This window comes from Convolutriloba macropyga, chromosome 10, assembly GCF_964194025.1.
Source record: "Convolutriloba macropyga chromosome 10, txConMacr16.3, whole genome shotgun sequence".
Lineage (NCBI taxonomy): Eukaryota > Metazoa > Xenacoelomorpha > Acoela > Convolutidae > Convolutriloba > Convolutriloba macropyga.
Genome location: NC_134477.1, coordinates 15,345,231 through 15,365,948, shown reverse-complemented (window position 1 = coordinate 15,365,948; position 20,718 = coordinate 15,345,231). Strand labels below are relative to the sequence as shown.

At 33.6% G+C, this 20,718-nt stretch overlaps 1 protein-coding gene across 1 annotated transcript in view; it reads left to right on the top strand.

The window, feature by feature from the left end:
* The first annotated feature begins 1,892 nt into the window (after positions 1 to 1,892).
* The window catches only part of LOC142347935 (uncharacterized), a 113,799-nt gene continuing 94,973 nt past the window's right edge, over positions 1,893 to 20,718 (top strand). Inside the window, exons 1-7 of the mRNA XM_075399100.1 lie at positions 1,893 to 2,265; positions 5,093 to 5,195; positions 8,648 to 8,827; positions 9,416 to 9,552; positions 11,274 to 11,376; positions 11,530 to 11,666; positions 14,362 to 14,481. Of these exons, the coding sequence (XP_075255215.1) occupies positions 1,929 to 2,265; positions 5,093 to 5,195; positions 8,648 to 8,827; positions 9,416 to 9,552; positions 11,274 to 11,376; positions 11,530 to 11,666; positions 14,362 to 14,481 (1,117 nt within the window). The 5' untranslated portion in view covers positions 1,893 to 1,928. The remainder of the gene's footprint in view (positions 2,266 to 5,092; positions 5,196 to 8,647; positions 8,828 to 9,415; positions 9,553 to 11,273; positions 11,377 to 11,529; positions 11,667 to 14,361; positions 14,482 to 20,718) is intronic.

Here is a 20,718-nt window from a genome sequence, read left to right as displayed (position 1 = left end):
ATTTCGAAATTTTTTATAGGTTTTCTAAAAAGGTACCAGTTTTTTTAGCTCTTTTTTCCAACGAAAATCTGAGACAATACTACACATCATGCATCATAAAGAAGCTATACATCATGCAATCATGCATAAATCTGAGACAAAACATGCATCATAAAGAAACTAAAACAACAATAAAGTAAAGCACTTTGATTGAATGGGTCGCAAGAAAGGAAGGGGCAGCGAAACGAAGAAATATTTTTTAGAACAGTTTTGGCGATTTCTAATAAAAAAACCAAAAAATCGTACAACTTTTTTTTCAAGACCAAGAAGGCTAACAATTACCAAACTCTCACAGCCTAATGGGTATTAGTAGTCTGGTATAACCGTATGGTTGCTTCAAAACAACTTCTTGAGCAGATTGAAAACAATTATTTTTTAAAAAGTTTTTGCGATTTCGATAAAAAAAACCGTAATATCTAACAACTTTTTTTCAAGACCAACAAGGCTAAAAATTAACAATGTCTGACAACGTAATGGGTACTAGTAGCCTAGTACCACCGTATGGTCTCTTCAAAACAACTCCTTGACCAGATTGAAAACAATTATTTTTTAAAACAGTTTTTGCGATTTCGTGAAAAAAAAACGTAATATCAACATTTTTTTCAAGACGAACAAAGCTGAAAATTACCAACGTTTGACAGGCTAATGGGTACCAGTAGTCTAGTACCACCGTATGGTCGCTTCAAAACAACTCCTTGACCAGATTGAGAAAAACTATTTTTTAAAACAGTTTTTGCGATTTCGAGAAAAAAACTGTAATATTTAACATTTTTGTTTCAAGACGAACAAAGCTGAAAATTACCAACGTTTGATAACCTAATGGGTACCAGTAGTCTAGTACCACCGTATGTTGCTTCAAAACAACTTCTTGAGCAGATTGAAAACAATTATTTTTTAAAACAGTTTTTGCGATTTCGAGAAAAAAAACCGTAATATCTAACATTTTTTTTCAAGACGAACAAAGCTTTAAATTACAAATGTTTGACAACCTTATAGGTACCAGTAGTCTAGTACCACCGTATGGTTGCTTCAAAACAACTTCTTGAGCAGGTTGGAAACAATTATTTTTTTAAACAGTTTTTGCTAATTCGAGAAAAAAACCGTAAGATCTAACAACTTTTTTTCAAGACCAACAAGGCTAAAAATTGCCAAGTGTCTGACAATCTAATGGGTACCAGTGGTCTAGTGCCACCGTATGGTCGCTTCAAAACAACTCCTTGACCAGATTGAAAACAATTATTTTTTAAAACAGTTTTTGCGATTTCGAGAAAAAAACCGTAATATCTAACATTTTTTTTCAAGACGAACAAAGCTGAAAATTACAAATGTTTGACAGCCTTATAGGTACCAGTAGTCTAGTACCACCGTATGGTTGCTTCAAAACAACTTCTTGAGCAGGCTGAAAACTATTATTTTTTAAAACAGTTTTTGCGATTTCGAGAAAAAAACCGTAATATCTAATAACCTTTTTTCAAGACAAACAAGGCTAACAATTACCAACGTCTGACAACCTAATGGGTACCAGTAGTCTGGTATAACCGTATAGTAGCTTGAAAACAACTCCTTGACCTGATTAAAAAGAATTTTTTTTTAAAACAGTTTTTGCGATTTCGAGAAAAAAACCGTAATAACTTACAATTTTTTTCAAGACCAACAACGCTAAATACATGCCTGGCTGCGCTGACGTTAGAAATTGCTTTGGTCCAAATTAAACTTATTTCTCGTTGTTTTGTTCAACACAGATCCCGGTCAATTTAATAGCAAGTTTTGTCAATATAGGTCATTCGAATGTTTTCAAGGTACTGTAAACTTAATCAAACACATTAAGATATTTAACAAGCAAAGGTCACAAATAGCTAACTATTGCTTTCATCTTACTTCATATCAAAATGAAATTTTTCCCAATAGTTTTAGCGTCAATATCAATCACAAAATTTACAATAAATTTTGTTTGCGGAAACTTAGCTCAAAGTCATCACTCAGGTCCTCGATTAATTTTTGATGGTGACAAAAATTTGCCGGTGACTGGACCCGAGCGCCGTTTGCCAGAGAACGAAGCTGTATTAACACCAAATGTCAGAAACTTACTTCAGAATGCTGAATCTGCGATTGGACCACGAAAGTTTTTCACGTTAATTACTATTGATAACTTTTTACGTTGTGGTGGAGCAGTAATAGCACCACAATGGGTGCTAACAGCTGCTCATTGCATATTTAGTTATTATGGTACGTCGATCATAATTATGAGAAAATGGGTCTCTGCTCCTTGGTGGTTATATTCTTCACTTCTCGAGCCGATCGAGTGAATCCATACTCACTCTAAAAATAAAAAGTTAAATTTAACTTAAGGTTAAGTTACGGTAAACCCAGCTTTGGACCTCGACTTATAAAAAAGACTTTATTTTTAGGTCCAAAATTGACTATACAAAAATGTTCCAGCGCATGGATAAAGTCAAGGCAACCGCTTTTTATGGATCCAGCTAAGGTCTTCTCATAGCAAATTACAGCCGAGCATGGTCTTTTCATGGGCCAGCAAGAGTCTCTTTATGAATGAATAAAATGGTCTTTTCATGAGTCGAGGAACTGAGCTTTCGGAACGAGTAATAGATTTTTTAAAATCTTTTCTCTGGATGCACAGGCATCCATGAGCAACACACAACTAGCATGACAACAGGCAGTCCACCTTAAAGAAACAGTAGGAAATTTGCAAAAAAAGCTCAAGAAAAGTTAAAGTTTTAAGAAAAATTAATTGTTGCTAGTAAGCTGTTTTGTGAACTTGTTTAATTGAATGGAACTATTCAGAATGTCCCTAATCATTTTCATGTCATCAGCAGCAATTTTAGTGTGCTTTCATTCACTTGTTTTAGTACCAAAATTATGTAAGTTTTTATATTTATAATAACACATTTATTTTTGTAAAATAAACTAAAGAACATTAAAAATTTTCAAAACATCAAACTCATTGAATACGTTAAATGCAGTAGCCGACTTCAAAAGTGAATGTAAAATTTTTTCGGTCCAGCGTAAAGTTTTTTGTCGAGCGTCAATTTAGTTTCCAGCCTAAGTAAAGCACGACAACATAGGTCAACTTCAAGTCCAGAATCAATAATTTTGGTTGAACTAAAGTTGAGATGAAAAACTAGGTCAAGTTAAATTCATTTCATGGACCGTTTGACTCAAGCATGATATTTTCATAGCCTTTTTTGATCGCTCATGGCCCTTTCACATGTCGAGATCAAAACCTGCGAAATTAAGATTTGATACTCAAGCTCAAATTTTCCCGAGATTTTAGTTCCTTCAATGATCTGACGCTTCTCCTAATTTCGCCTCGGACCAGAACTTTTATTAGGGTCTATTTGACGTTAATCAAAACTTTTTAGCACTGTGTACTCTATGATAAGATCTGATCACAGAGTATACATATACAGTGTTCCAAATTGCTTTTGTGAACTGCGCTTAAGTTTACAGATATGAGAGGATTAAGCATTTTAGAAGCAAAGAAAAGGCAATATAACTCACATGATTAAAATGTTTAATCTGATTACTGCAAATATGATATAAGAAAGATAAGTAGGCTTGAGTGTTTTCTAAGAAACAACAATCTAATAAACAGTCTTGTTTGAAATCAGTTCTCTATTAAAGAGTCATCACATATTATCTTTGTTAGATTGTTTTCTATTGTTTTCAAAAAAAGATATCCGGATCATCTTTGTGCCAAATTTCCAGCATTTTTCCCTGAACGAAATTTCCTGAAAAAATGTCTGTTATCGTCATTAAAGTTGCCCGTACTTCTTCCATTCGATTTAAATTAGGAATATCTCAAGACCACTACCACCATAGTAGCTCCTAATCTATTCCTTGGTAAAGCCTCGGTTAAATGTTTTTAACCAGAAAAAAATGAGGAAAACTGATTGATTAATTATTCAAAACCAGCAACTGTGGAAACAAATGTTTTCTCTATTTTTTTCAAGTTGTAACTAATTCGTGAAATCAACTATTATCATTTCTATTTAAAAAAAGTCAAGTAGATTTTTTGAAAACGTATTGATTCAATTTTTTGAACTACAATTTTTAAGTACTTATAAAATTAGGCATTTGTAGGAGGGACTTCTGTTTTTCTGAATTGGTGCGGAACTAATATATCTTTAAAATTAGTAATTATACGTTATTTGAGAATTTAAAACAGATGAAAAATGATTTTGTAATTTGAATTAGACCCATAAGAGTTTGGCTAGGATGTCACTGCTGTCATCTAAGACTTAGCGATAGAAAAGCCGAAGCTTGCGTCACCTCCGTTTTGAAAGAGCGTTATCCTCTGTGGCAAAAGCTGCATGTGAACTAGAATAGAACCATATTAAAGATTTCCGCCAGACATTCCAGAATAATTATCGTGTAATATCTTGTAATAACTCGCTCAAAGCGATATTGCAAGATTCTGTATTCCGACTGTAAATATTTTGTCAACGAGAGCTTTCTTTGGACAACGTTTAACTGAAATTGCCCGTGCGTTGTTTTTTTCTCAAACTTTCAAACTAATTTTCGTTGGAAATGATTTTTTTCTCAAACTTTGTTTCTTGATGTTATGCTATGATGTTATACATGATGTCATATAATAAAGTATACCCTCAAATTTTCCTAATAGAAAGTGCTTTTTGATAATAGAACAGATTTTTTACGTTTTTGTTCGTTCTAGAAGAACAATTTATAAATTAATCCAAAGGTTTACTAATAGTTTATAACTTAGTGCAAAATTGCAAAAAATTGTAAATATTTATAAAAATAAAGCATCTTTTTTGCAAATGTTTATAAACTAACTTATAAATCATCCATTAATTTTCAACTGGAACAGCCAAATAATAATGTCAACAGTTTCGTGTACGTAACAGACATTGTTGACTATTTTTGATTTTGAATTTTGTGTTCCACTTTTTGTGATTTCTCGAATGAAAGATTAACCGGTACTTTAGGCGCTGTAGTTTTACACAATCTTTATAATGTCATATTTAGTAATAAAGGTTATTTATTTATTATAAAGGGTAGATTTTATTTTTAGCCTCTGAGATCAAAGTAGAAGTGGGTGACTTCAATGACCCTACAGCCAAGAAAGACGCACACAAGGTTAAGAGTCTCTTTCCACACTCACGATACGCTAGAAAGTAAGTCTTGTATTACTTTAATTATATGTGAGCACAGCCATAGTTTAATACAATATTACCCAGGTTTTGGTCCAGACCCAAATTGAGCTATGATCAGACCCAATCGAGCGCACAACCGTGTGTTCCCAGACCGAAAATACATGGTCTGGAAAGCGGTTCGAGCGCACAATAGTCTGGACCATGGTCTGATTTCGGTCTGATCATAGGTGCACTATAGTCTGGACAAAGGTCTGGGTTTGGTCTGAAAAGCGGTCACTTTGGTCTGGAAAGTCTGATCAGAGATCATTTTGGTCTGGAAGGTCTGATCAGAGGTAATTTCGGTCTGGAAAGTCTGATCAGAGGTCATTTCAGTCTGGATAGTCTGATCATAGCTCAATTTGGGTCTGGACCAAAACCTGGGTAGCTAATATCAGGAGCAATAGGAATTAAGTTGAGATCCCCGAGGAAAATAAACTCTAATCACATTGTGGAAGACCAAAATGACCCCTTACCACGCACTCCACGAAGAGAAAACGACATCTTATCAGACTATCATCGAGCGCTGGATGACCATTTCATCACTTTTGACTAAATCAACCTGCGCTTGCGATCCGACCAGACTATCATGCGTCTAAATTCACCTCCAATCAGACTTGGACCAAGTTTTGAACCGTGACTGGAGAACAACAGTGGGCAAAAGTGTAGCCCAGCCATACGAAACCAAAAGGAACTATAACACTATACCATACCTTTGTAAGAACCCAATGCTACTGGCGCTCCAGTGAGACAAGGTGATTAGCTTTGTTCTCTGACACAACATTGCAGTACCACAATCAAACAGTCAAAATTAGCGGAAGGCAAAAAACCTGACACTTTTTTCCAGTTACCAAGCAAAGACAAACACAATGGCAAAAATGTTTTATTATTATTATAATTTTATTCAAAAATTCACAGGTATTTATAGTTGCTATCAGTATGAAATTTTCCAGAACTGTCTAGATATAGATAAACTGATAATGTTTAATTTACACCTTAAGTATGAACAAGATTTTCCCCTTGCCGCATATGGCAAGTATTAGTGCATTTTTTGCACTTAACACATTGTGCTCCTAAATTTCATTGGTATCTACAGGGATGATCATCGAGTTTGTTTATGGTCATCACTGATAGTGGGAAGGTCGAATTAATTGCTCAAATTTATGGTTTATGTACACTGGTCAATAAATTTGAAGCAACGATTCGGTTCAATTTAGTAGCCATTATTCACCCGGACCCGAGTGTCATAGACTTTCATTACTGAATCAGTGTATTCCAATAGTATATCGACGATTCAGTACTGAATCAGAGTGACCTAAGGGTACTTTGTTAGCCAAGTATGTTCAGTATAAATCCAGAAAGCATTTTTTTTCTGAAAGTATAATGAACATGATGTTTTGAGTCTTTCATAATGTTCATAGAGTTTTCAGAAAAAAATGAAATTTTCGAATGAAATTTTGGAACTTAAAAATATTGGTTGAGCATGAAGATGCTATTTTCAACCAAACTTTGGAATGTTCCCTTTTTCATAGAGTTTTCACCCCCCCCCCCCAGTTCAGATTACTACGCGGGGGGGGGGGTGGTGGTGGTGGTGGTGGTGGTGGTGGTGGTGAAAACTCTATGAAAAAGGGAACAATCGAGGAACGGAATGATGGAACGATGGTGATGGACACTCGGACACCTTCACCTTCTCGTGTTGCGTTTCGAATCTGTTGTGTGGAGTGGGAAGATGACTTGAGGAAATGGAGAATGTTTACAATGGAGAATCAGATGGTCAGATGTATATGTGATCAGTATGTGCAATTCATCGTCAGATGCAAGGTCAACTAATGTCACAACGAAGTACCCAGAAGTGTGTACTCAGAATGGTACCCAGAATGGTACCCATGGCACCTCCCATGGTACCCAGAAGTGTGTACTCAGAATGGTACCCAGAATGTGAACTGCGAATTTGAATTGGTTTTAATGAGCTGCGAATGTGAAATTGACTATTTTTAATGTGCCCTCTTTTAATTAACTGTAATTTTGGTTAATTAACTTTTTGCGATTACCTATGGAGTTTTTTAAAAGTCCTCGTTGATGGCGAGTTTTCATGCTGTTCAGTTGAAAAACAGGCAAAAATTCATTATGTCCATGATAGATACAGAATTGAATTCCATTATGTTCAGAGTAAATTCAGAATTTTACTATGAATTTTACCATGAAAAGTCTATAAAGTGCCATGATCAGAACTCTGGCCATGAAAAAATTCATAATGGAAATTCTATGATTCATTACTGAAATGCTATGACACACAGGTCCGGGCAATAAATTCACTTCACCAACATCAGGTAAAAAGTTTCGTTTATATCGAAGTTTTAACTTAAACTGTAAATTCTGATCTTCGCAATATATCACAAAAAACAAAAATCAAATATCAGAACACCCTTCCCAACGATCAAGTCTCCCACCGACAAGGCGGAAAACAGCCTACCCTACAGCAATGCTAACCAGAATAGTGCAAACATCGCTATTGATAATAAAAATGAAAAACTAGGGGGTAATGGGGGAGAAAGTTCAGAAAATCTGCAACCAATGTACGACTTTGCTGCCAGGGGACACGCAAATGCAGAAAGTTCAAGAGAATGTGTTCCCGAAAATGCAGCAGAAGGGTTTTTTGTGACTCCAAGAGGAAACATGCTAGGAAACATCATTAAGCATTATCAAGATTGACTACATGCCAAGCACTTTAGCAATGGAGTTGACATCTTTGACATTGCACAAGAAAATTAGAAATCTGTTGTTATATCGTATATGAAACACCAGACAATTTGGGTCTCTTTTTGGCTATTATTATTTTTCATCCGCGATTGAAAGAAAAAATTCAACCTGATAAAATAACTGTGTGTCTTGAAGAATTCAACAGTACTATTTTAGACTACCCCGATAAAAGCTATTCCATATATAAAGACAAGGGGTAATTTTGGTTCTTTTCAGTTTGTGCCCCCCTAAATGCGTTATGCACCCCCATTTATGGAGCACGTGCCATTACATAGTAACTCTGGGTCATTTCCGTTTGTGCCCCCCCCCCCCTATGTGCCCCCAGTTAAAGAGCACGTGTCATTACACAGTAAATGATTATGCTAAAATACGGCACGTGCGTTTGGGGGGTGCAAATAATATGCACTCACTAAGCTGGGAGGGGGGGGGGGGGCACAAACGGAAAACAACCGTAAATCAGATCTTTTCCGTTTGTGCCCCCCAGTACGTCAGTTTTACATAAAAATATGGCACGTTCGTCTGGGGGGGGGGGGGGGGGGGTAAATAATATGCACTCACTAAGCTGGGGGGGGGGGGCACAAACGGAAAAGATCTGTAATTTTACTTAATAGGGAATGGTGGAAATGAGCCTAAAATCTGGATATCAACGGCTGTAATATTGACATTTTTTTCTTCAGGCAGCCGACTTATGACCCCTTTTACGACATAGGATTGATCAAGTTGAAGGCCCCTGTTAGAGATCCAAACGCAACCATCATTCCAGTCTGCAACAGAAGACCTCCGAACGCTGGACCCTTTCTGAAGATGTTGGGTGTTTGTGGAATGGGAAGGGTGAATTGTACTGACCCCTACTCTGGGTAAGTCTCGCAATAAGAGGGTCAAATAAAAGTTAGAGGTTTTAGGGGGCGAGTCGGCGAAGGATGACGTGAGCTTTGTGCTTTCCCAGTTGAGAGGTGGACTTATGAAAAGACTTTGTGGCAACTTTAGTAGTGTGCTCGACCGTGTAATTAAGGCAGGAAAATTATCACCCCATCTCGGTTTTATGGGTCTTTTCATATGGTTATCTTTTTACGACCCAAAAAAGGAAACGGTTAAAATTTAGACGAAATGTGGTAGTGGTATTCTAAGCATGTGAAATCATTGTGAAAACGGATACGCACTGAGTTTGCTGAAATTGCAGTACCTCATATCTTGATAGCCCTGAAAGGATACCTATTACTTCAACGCCGGGTAGAGGTCCCAGACTCATGTCCAGACAACTGGCTGGCAGAGGTAGCTGGGTTTGGATTTGAAAGGTTAAGAGGTTATTGTTAACTGGTCATCAAGATCTCTGATTTGATGTGATTTTCCTATGAACACGATCTTTCCCCCTAGTCTAGTCATCAGGTTTTCATGGAAGATCTTGCAAAAAAGTTAAGCTCCATTTAGTTGCCTTCTCGTTTCAGGACCGACACTCTGCGAGAGACATTTCTGTTTGAGAAAAAGGAGGAGAGAGGATTGAAACTGAGAAAGGGCAAAGATAGATGCAGAGCTGAACATGTCTGTGTCGAGACAACCATCCGTGACTCCACCGTTTGTCAAGGTCACTTTAACAGCTAGCTTTAGTCCAGTTTCGGAACAGATTTTACGTTTGATATAATATCGCAGACAGTTTAAGATTAATTAAAGACACGTAGTGCCCTAAAATGTAAAAATTATTACTTTTTACCCTCCTTATCATACCATGATACCATCAAAAATTTTGACAAAACAGTTCACTAAAAAATTCAATGGACTCAAAAACTTTGACAAAACAGTAAATAATCACCAAGATTCGAGGCAAGAAATGGTTTTAAAAAAGAAGAGAACTGTCTATAGTCAAAAGTCAAGAACCTTAAATTTCCGCTGCCCATTACTTTAGTAGTTCCCACAATATTTCTGATTCATGTTTTCAAGATATTTAAAAAACTGAGTGACAGTCAACTTTAACTGAAGCTTTCAGAGAACGGACAAAAATTTTAAAAATTTTCTCCAACCCCAGCTGCAATAGAAAAAATTCTTCATGTAAAAAACTTTTTTTCACGTTTTTCTACAATTATGGCAGCGAGAACTGCAATGGTTTTTGTTCCTCGTTGGTTTTATTCAAAACCAAAATTCGAATTTCGTGAGAAGTTTTCTCCTTTTCAGGTGTAATCTAATATTATTCTGATTAAATTACAGTTCTTTTATTGTATATATATATATTATATATATATATATATATATATATATATATATATATATATATATATCATATTTATATATACATATATATATATATATATATATATATATATATATATATAAATAGTTAAAGAAGTGAAGAAATTAATGAAAGGTAACTTTTGTATTTCTATATTTGATCACACAAAGACCTAGTTCTCTTAGAATGAGAAGTAAGTATTTCCCCGAGTAGTCAAGCAAAAGTATATCCCCGTTCTGGTGACAGACGTAGACACATTTATCTGGTTTCGATTACTTATTGTGCTTCAACTTGAATATTGTCTCTATAAGCACCAATATCAACCGGATAGGCCAATGTTTTGCCACTGAATCTGATCTCAAAGATTAAACAATTTTTTGTTTTCGTAATTTGCAACAATTTGAGAGTATCAAAACTTTGGAGGCCAAAATTTGACTTCAAATCTTTTCAAAACAAGGATTTGTTCGGAAAACATATGAAGAAATATGAGCAGATTTCTAACATCTTAGGAAGGTGAACACAACAAATATTGCACAAAAAAACTGTTTTTATTACTTGTTTGCATATTTTCAGACATTTCCCCTGACTTCAATTGCACCACCAATTGACCTGAAATAACTCTCTTAGCCAATTTTTTCTATAAGAGCGTGTTCTTAAAATAATTTTTAAAATCAATTTCTTTATCCTTAACAGTTTTAATAATCATTTGATTTCACTTTTATCAAATTTAGGAATTTTAACTCATTTGGAACATCAAATGGCGAGAAAAGAATTGTTGAAATTCTTAACCTCAATAGTTTCGGAGATATAAAGAATGAAACTATCATCAAAAAAGTATTTAAACTTTTAAAGAATTTTTTAATGTTATGTCATTAAATCTCTCTGAAAATGCCTTCTCCATCATAGCCTGTTTTTTTTGTTGGGCACCTTACGGTTAGAGTTATGTTCCAAAAAAACAGAGGTTTCGCTAAGTCCCAATTGTTTGCTTTTACGTAATTAACACAACGGTTCGAAACATTTTGCAAGGAAACATTGCGCTTCTGAAATTTCTTCAAAAGGTAGTTTTTTCCAGATTTGTTTAGGTTATTGGGTGAAAGGATACCTATTACTTCAACGCCGGGTCGAGGTCCCAGACTTATGTCCAGACAACTGGCTGGCAGAGGTAGCTGGGTTTGGATTTGAAAGGTTAAGAGGTTATTGTTAGCTGGTCATCAAGCTCTCTGATTTGGCGGGATTTTCCTATGAACACGATCTTTCCCCCTAGTCTAGTCATCAAGTTTCCAGGGAAGATCTTGCAAAAAAAGTTAATACCCATACTTAGTTGCCTTCTCGTTTCAGGACCGACACTCTGCGAGAGACATTTCTGTTTGAGAAAAAGGAGGAGAGAGGATTGAAACTGAGAAAGGGCAAAGATAGATGCAGAGCTGAACATGTCTGTGTCGAGACAACCATCCGTGACTCCACCGTTTGTCAAGGTCACTTTAACAGCTAGCTTTAGTCCAGCTTCGGAACAGATTTTACGTTTGATATAATATCGCAGACAGTTTAAGATTAATTAAAGACACGTAGTGCCCTAAAATGTAAAAATTATTACTTTTTACCCTCCTTATCATACCATGATACCATCAAAAATTTTGACAAAACAGTTCACTAAAAAATTCAATGGACTCAAAAACTTTGACAAAACAGTAAATAATCACCAAGATTCGAGGCAAGAAATGGTTTAAAAAAGAAGAGAACTGTCTATAGTCAAAATTCAAGAACCTTAAATTTCCGCTGCCCATTACTTTAGTAGTTCCCACAATATTTCTAATTCATGTTTTCAAGATATTTAAAAAACTGAGTGACAGTCAACTTTAACTGAAGTTTTCAGAGAACGGACAAAAATTTTAAAAATTTTCTGCAACCCCAGCTGCAATAGAAAAATTCTTCATGTAAAAAATTTTTTTTCACGTTTTTCTACAATTATGGCAGCGAGAACTGCAATGGTTTTTGTTCCTCGTTGGTTTTATTCAAAACCAAAATTCGAATTTCGTGAGAAGTTTTCTCCTTTTCAGGTGTAATCTAATATTATTCTGATTAAATTACAGTTCTTTTATTGTATATTATATATATATATATATATATATATATATATATCATATATATATATATATATACATATATATATATATATATATATATATATATATAAATAGTTAAAGAAATGAAGAAATTAATGAAAGGTAACTTTTGTATTTCTATATTTGATCACACAAAGACCTAGTTCTCTTAGAATGAGAAGTAAGTATTTCCCCGAGTAGTCAAGCAAAAGTATATCCCTGTCTGGTGAAAGACGTAGACACATTTATCTGGTTTCGATTACTTATTGTGCTTCAACTTGAATATTGTCTCTATATGCACCAATATCAACCGGATAGGCCAATGTTTTGCCACTGAATCTGATCTCAAAGATTAAACAATTTTTTGTTTTCGTAATTTGCAACAATTTGAGAGTATCAAAAACTTTGGAGGCCAAAATTTGACTTCAAATCTTTTCAAAACAAGGTTTTTTTTCGGAAAACATATGAAGAAATATGAGCAGATTTCTAACATCTTAGGAAGGTGAACACAACAAATATTGCACAAAAAAACTGTTTTTATTACTTGTTTGCATATTTTCAGACATTTCCCCTGACTTCAATTGCACCACCAATTGACCTGAAATAACTCTCTTAGCCAATTTTTTCTATAAGAGCGTGTTCTTAAAATAATTTTTAAAATCAATTTCTTTATCCTTAACAGTTTTAATAATCATTTGATTTCACTTTTATCAAATTTAGGAATTTTAACTCATTTGGAACATCAAATGGCGAGAAAAGAATTGTTGAAATTCTTAACCTCAATAGTTTCGGAGATATAAAGAATGAAACTATCATCAAAAAAGTATTTAAACTTTTAAAGAATTTTTTAATGTTATGTCATTAAATCTCTCTGAAAATGCCTTCTCCATCATAGCCTGTTATTTTTGTTGGGCACCTCACGGTTAGAGTTATGTTCCAAAAAACAGAGGTTTCGCTAAGTTCCAATTGTTTGCTTTTACGTAATTAACACAACGGGTCGAAACATTTTGCAAGAAAACATTGCGCTTCTGAAATTTCTTCAAAAGGTAGTTTTTTTCCAGATTTGTTTAGGTTATTGGGTGAAAACTTAAATGCCAAAGCAGACTAGCTAATTAATGATGTATCTATAACACGTTTTCTATTATTTATAAATGCGGAAAAATTTCAAAAGTTCTAATCAAGTTAATGGGTCTAATCAGGTTTGCAACTGCTGCCAAAATAGACAAGTGATTCGAATAACCAGCCTCTCCTAATCGCGAAGCTTTTGTTACCAATCAATCTTGGGCATCATAACCCCTTCTTTCGCTTTTTCTGGTTCCTCGAGGTTTCATCGCTCTAGCCAAGTCAGTACTGAACAAGTAGAGATTGTTGTCAAGTTGTGTCATGTTTATACCTTATGTAAATTTAAAGTTTGATTTTTCTCTCTCTTTCTCTCTCTCTCTCTCTCTCTCTCTCTCTCTCTCTTTTTTTTTTCTCACGCTCTACCTCCCCCCCCCCCCACTCTCTCTCTCTCTCTCTCTCTCTCTCTCTCTCTCTCTCTCTCTCTTTCTTTCTTTCTCACTGTCAATTCTCTCTTTGAACTTTCTGATTCTAAAAAATTCGCATCGTTTTCCGAATATTTAGACAGTTTTCATATTACTTGTTTTTTTTACCTTGTAGTCACCCAGTAATTTCTTACAAAGTGATACTAGGGTCGAGAGCTTTAGGCAAAAGTAAATTGGAAAGGAAGGCAAAAAGTGGATTTTCAATAAAGGTAGAATTGACGAGTTGAATTGAGGTGTGGAACATATAGTATAAAGGTTGTAACAAAACTTTTCCACGTTCCCACTTGGTCCCGATCCCAAGTAAAGAATGGAATTTTTTCTTTCCATTCTTTTTCTACCGATCAGAAATGTGTAATAGGAGCTAATTAAAAAGTGTAGATGGAGTGGAAATTTTCATTTTTCCTCTCTATAATTTTCTCGGTATTTCTCCGTGCGTGTAAAATGGCCTTCCATTCTAATCTCTTGTTTTTAGGGGTGGATTAGGGGTGAATCATTGGCCCGGGTAACAGATGTTTGTTTTTCAGGCGACAGTGGTTCTCCTCTCTACTTGATGGGATTCACAAACTGTGGGTGGAACAAACCTCAATGTTTATACGGAGTCGCGTCTCACAAACTCAGAGTTAGGCACACAACTCATCACATGGGTATATAAAATTTATTTTTAAAAACAATTTAGTATTTCTAATTTATTTTCAACATTATATTGACTGAAGATATCGTTGCACACTCAAATGGCATATTTCAAATTGGCCAAAAGAAAAGAAAATTTGGTCAGTCCTGTGCACTCCTGGCTTTTGATAAATTTGTAGGAAAAACGTGTAAAATATTTGGCCATAATGACAGTAAAATGGGAAAAGTTGAGCTATACTTTCTAGTATAGGTTATATGACTCTTATTGAAGCCCAGATTTTGGCCTCAACGTGTGAAAAGAACATGCTCGACCCAAAATGAACATGAAAAGACTTTAGATCGATTTTATCGTCATCTTGAGTTTAACTCTAACAGCTGGAATTGATCTCAGCAGAATCTTGATGCTCGCTTCTAACTCAATCAAAACTTGATACCCGACTTTAGTTTGACGTATATCATGAGTAGAGGAAAAGTTTTTTCAGGTCCTTTTTTTGTTACTTACAGTTTTACATGAATTTAAAATTTTCACTAATGATTATAAGGTACTCAGCAAGAACCCCTTCATCTGTTGCAATTCAGAAGAACTGCTAATTAAATAGAATTATGTCTTTTTTTCATATATTACATTTCAGATTATGTTTGGAGAAAACAACAGAAAACTGCTAAACTATTGTCATGGCTAATAATAATAATAATAATAATAATAATAATAATAATAATAATAATAATAATAATAATAATAATAATAATAATAATAATAATAATAATAATAATAATAATAATAATAATAATAATAATAATAATAATAATAATAATAATAATAATAATAATAATAATAATAATAATAATAATAATAATAATAACAATAATAATAATAATAATATTAATAATAATAATAATAATAATAATAATAATAATAATAATAATAATAATAATAATAATAATAATAATAATAATAATAATAATAATAATAATAATAATAATAATAATAATAATAATAATAATAATAATAATAATAATAATAATAATAATAATAATAATAATAATAATAATAATAATAGTAATAATAATACTAATAATAATAATAATAATAATAATAATAATAATAATAATAATAATAATAATAATAATAATAATAATAATAATAATAATAATAATAATAATAATACTAATAATAAGAAGAATAATAATAAAAATAATAATAATAATAATAATAATAATAATAACAATAATAACAATAATAATAATAATAATAATAATAATAATAATAATAATAATAATAATAATAATAATAATAATAATAATAATAATAATAATAATAATAATAATAATAATATTAATAAAAATAATAATATTAATAATAATAATAATAATAATAATAATAATAAAAATAATAATAATAATAATAATAATAATAATAATAATAATAACAATAATAATAACAATAATAATAATAATAATAATAATAATAATAATAATAATAATAATAATAATAGTAATAATAATAATAATAATAATAATAATAATAATAATAATAATAATAATAATAATAATAATAATAATAATAATAATAATAATAATAATAGTAATAATAATAATAATAATAATAATAATAATAATAATAATAATAATAATAATAATAATAATAATAATAATAATAATAATATTAATAATAATAATAATAATAATAATAATAATAATAATAATAATAATAATAATAATAATAATAATAATAATAATAATAATAATAATAATAAAAATAATAATAATAATAGTAATAATAATGATAATAATAATAATAATAATAATAATAATAATAATAATAATAATAATAATAATAATAATAATAATAATAATAAATAATAATAATAATAATAATAATAATAATAATAATTGTGGTACCAAGGTACCTATCTCCGTATGGAGACGAAAAACTAGTAACCAAGCACCTAAAAGTATTAACCATAAACTCTCTTAAACTATATGCTAATTTATATATTATAACCAAGTGTAGTGTAGTACTTGATCATAGTGAAACCACATTACTTTCTGTTCATCCTTACTGATAGTTATGAAGTGTTACGAGGTGTTAACATTATTCTGACAGGTGTCTGTCTAGCACCTCTCATAGTGCAAATGCATAACAATGCAAAAGCGCAGTTCTGCCTTATTGTGTGTAACGTATAGTAATACTCTTATTCCAAGTGGAATTTACGATTGAATCGAAAAACAGTTTTCTCGCTCACCACATGGCGCAGTCAGCACTAAAATCTCCGATTAGAGTCCCGTTATTCTGGGAAACAGGAGCAAACCCGAATCAAGAATGGGCCCAATGGTTCTCAACATTTAAGCTAGCCGTCATGGCAAAAGAAAATCTCAAAGTTGACAAATTGTTGAGAACGAAACCAACACCTGCCGACTTATTCTATCCGGCAATGCCAAGTCTAGAGGAACAACGACCAAACAAAACAGAGGAAGAACTAAGAAAGAGAGATATAAGAAATCAGAGAAGAAAAATTGACTGGGAGAATGAATGCAAGACGATAGAATTTAGAGGACCATATGTGGACAGATACCCGTGGGACGAGGCGGACACGAAAATCAAAAGCTTATTATATCTCTCAATCGGCCAAGAAGGGACACGACAATACCATCAAAATAATCCTCATACAAACATAGACACCTGTAGCACGTATGAATTTGCACACGAATTAAGCATCACTTTCACTAAGCCCAGAAACACGACATACGACAGATTCCAAATCATCAACGCAAGACAAGAGCCACACGAGTCATTAGAAACATTCTATAGTAGACTTCGGGAACTGGGAGCAAAGGCAGCATTTGGGGGTGTAGAACAGGACCTAGTGAAAGACTTCTTTATCGGCAAAATGAATAATACAGCCAAACAAATGGAACTCCTTTCGGAGATGAGAACACCTGCACAAGCACTCAACTATGCACTTGCAAGAGAACGAGGACAACAAAACCAAAAAGAAATCTTGAGAGGGAATAACTCCACATGGAACACTACGGTTGCACACTTATCAGCACGCAAAACAAAGCCAGCAATTCTTCCAACACCACAAAACACAAAACAATATCCACAATGCTGGAGATGCGGCGGATCATTCACACCAAACCACAACAACAACTGTCCAGCAAGAATCTCACAATGCAATATATGCAAAAAACAAGGACACTTCGCAAAAAAGTGCCGTTCACAGATACCATCACTACCCAAAAACAGAGGACAGTATCAACAACGACAATTCCAACAAACAAGAAATGTCAAAAACATCAGGAAGAAGAAGAATCTATTGCACCATCACTAGAAGAAGAGGAAGAGGAAGAAACAATTGACCCAGAACAAACAATGTATATAACAGAACTTATAGAGGATTGGAAGAAAATTAACCTGATAGAAAGAGATTTTAAAGAAACAAAAAACTGTGACATAAACAACCGAACTCCACATGGAGAAATCCTCATCCAAACAACCATAAACAAAACACACAAATTAGACTGGCTCGCAGATACAGGATCCCCACGGAGTTTCATTGACATCAAAACAGCTAATGAAATTTTAGAAAACAACAACAAGATGAAGATGGAACCATACAACGGACAAACGAAATTCAAATGTTTTAACAACCAAGACATACCCATCATAGGACAAATCCACATGGAACTACATTCAGGATACTGGACAGCAAAAAACTGCAATATACTAGTGGTAAAACACGGCTCACAAAACCTGATGGGAAGGGACATCCTTGCAAAATTGGGACTAACTCTGACACAACAACAAAATGAAGGTAAGAAAATCCTTAACATCAACGAAAACATTATCGAACAAAACATAACAAAATGGATATTCAAAAAATATCCACATCTTTGCACAAGGCTTGGTAGAAGTAAAAATCATATCGCAAAATCAATCATGAAACAAGAAAAAATACCAACACAACACAAGGGAAGAAGAGTACCACTACATCTAGTCGAAAAAGTGGAAAACGAACTACAAAAACTAATAGAAGATAAACAGATTATCCGTCTGGAGAAATGCCCAGATGATTTATACATAAGTCCAGTAGTAATAACAGTAAAAAAGGACAAGTCAATAAAAATAGCACCAGATTCAAAAGAGCTAAACAAAGCAATTCACAAAAACAAATACCAAATGCAAAGTATTGACCACCTAACTGACTCATTAGCAATGCAAATAGCATCAAACAAAAACAATGAAGGACCATGGTGGTTTAGTAAAATCGACCTAAAATACGCTTACAGTCAAATACCATTAGACGATAGCATCGCTGAACGCTGCAACTTCAACATCCTAGGAGGAAAAGCAACAGGAACATACAGGTTCATAAACGGCTTCTACGGATTAAGAGATATGCCGGCTACATTCCAAAAAACTATAGACAAAACACTAGAAGGTTGCAAAAACTACTTCGCATTCTTAGATGACATACTAATTGCAACGAAAGGAAAGCTAAAAGAACACGAAGAAACATTAGATATAATACTAGACCAACTAAACAAAGAAGGATTAGCAATTAGCTTACAAAAATGCGAGTTCGCAAAACAAGAAATCGAATGGCTCGGATTCAAAATAACTCCACATGGAGTAACACCACTAATAACCAAAACGGAAGCATTACAAAAACTCGATATACCGAAAACTCTAAAACAATTGCGATCATTTATGGGTAGTATCCACCACCTAATTAAATTTATTCCACACCTAGCCGAAATATCAGAACCATTGCGCCCATTATTAAAAAAGGAAAACGTCACAGCATCGATTAAATTAAATTGGGAAGAAAAACATACAAAAACATTCAAAAACATCAAAACACAAATAGCAAAAATTGTAGAAAACAAACATTTCGATGTTGACAAAGACACAAGAGTTAAATGCGATGCAAGTAAATTAGGATTAGGGGCAACACTAGAGCAGAAAACAGGCAATATATGGCACACCATCGCATTCGCAAGCCGATTCCTAAATACAGTAGAACAGAGATACAGTACAAACGAATTAGAACTACTAGCAGTAGTCTGGTCTCTCGAACACTTCAAACATTACCTACAAGGATCGGAGTTCACACTCCAAACGGATCACCAGGCATTACTGACAGCACTAAAAGAAAACAGAGGAAACAAAACCTACCAAAGTAGACTTACTCGGTGGGTTGATAGATTACTACCATTCAATTTTAATATAGAACATATCCCAGGTAAACAAATGGGATTCGCAGATTATTTCAGTCGAAATCCAAATGGAATAGCAATCCCACCATCCGCAGAAGATACACATTTCATAATAAATCAAATAAACGACTTTAAATTTACATTAATTAAGAACACATTACGCAACAATACCAGCAATACACATAACAACAATGACGTCATTAATCATTCTCAACACAAGCACCATACAAAACACACTTTTTGCCATTCTCGCCTTAGCAAACAGTCGCCAAATTTAACACGCTATTCAAATTCACAATTTCTCCAAACGGAACACATTAACTCAGTCAAATTAAAACATAATCAAACCAACTCCTTATCTATTTCTTCAAAAAACTTTATAAAAACATCTACAAATTTCCAATATACAAATCAATTTATTAACGCAATCACTAGAAATAGACCACATATTGAAACGGTGAATAGACCCATTATTAGAAGAAACAGAGCACCTAACAAAAGAAAACCGACACCACACAAGATGGACAACCCAACAACAAGACCACCTCCAATTACAATTAGTACCCAAACGGAGGACATTGACAACACAGGCAAAGGACGAGATCCAATACAACCAGAACTCCACCCACAAATCTTTCCCCTCAGCAATAGTGAAACAATACCCGACTATAGGAAACACCTTTCGCAAGTATTTGGAGAAGAATTCCTCGCGGAGGCAACGCGACAAGACAGAACATTAACACCCATCATGAAAATGATTAAGGAAAAGGATTGGGAGGCACTAAGGAAGTCCAACAAGTATTTCTACTCACTGCGAAAAGACCTATCCATAACAACATCAGGATGCATGCTTTACGACAACAAATTAGTTATACCACGAAGCCTCAAACAATTTGTCATCGACGCAATACACCAAACGCACCCGGGTCAAGCAGGAATGCTAAGTTTAGGAAATTTAATTTGGTTCCCTTGCATACATCGCAGCCTAACCTCGAAAGCCCAAGCATGCGAAGAATGTACAAGACAAG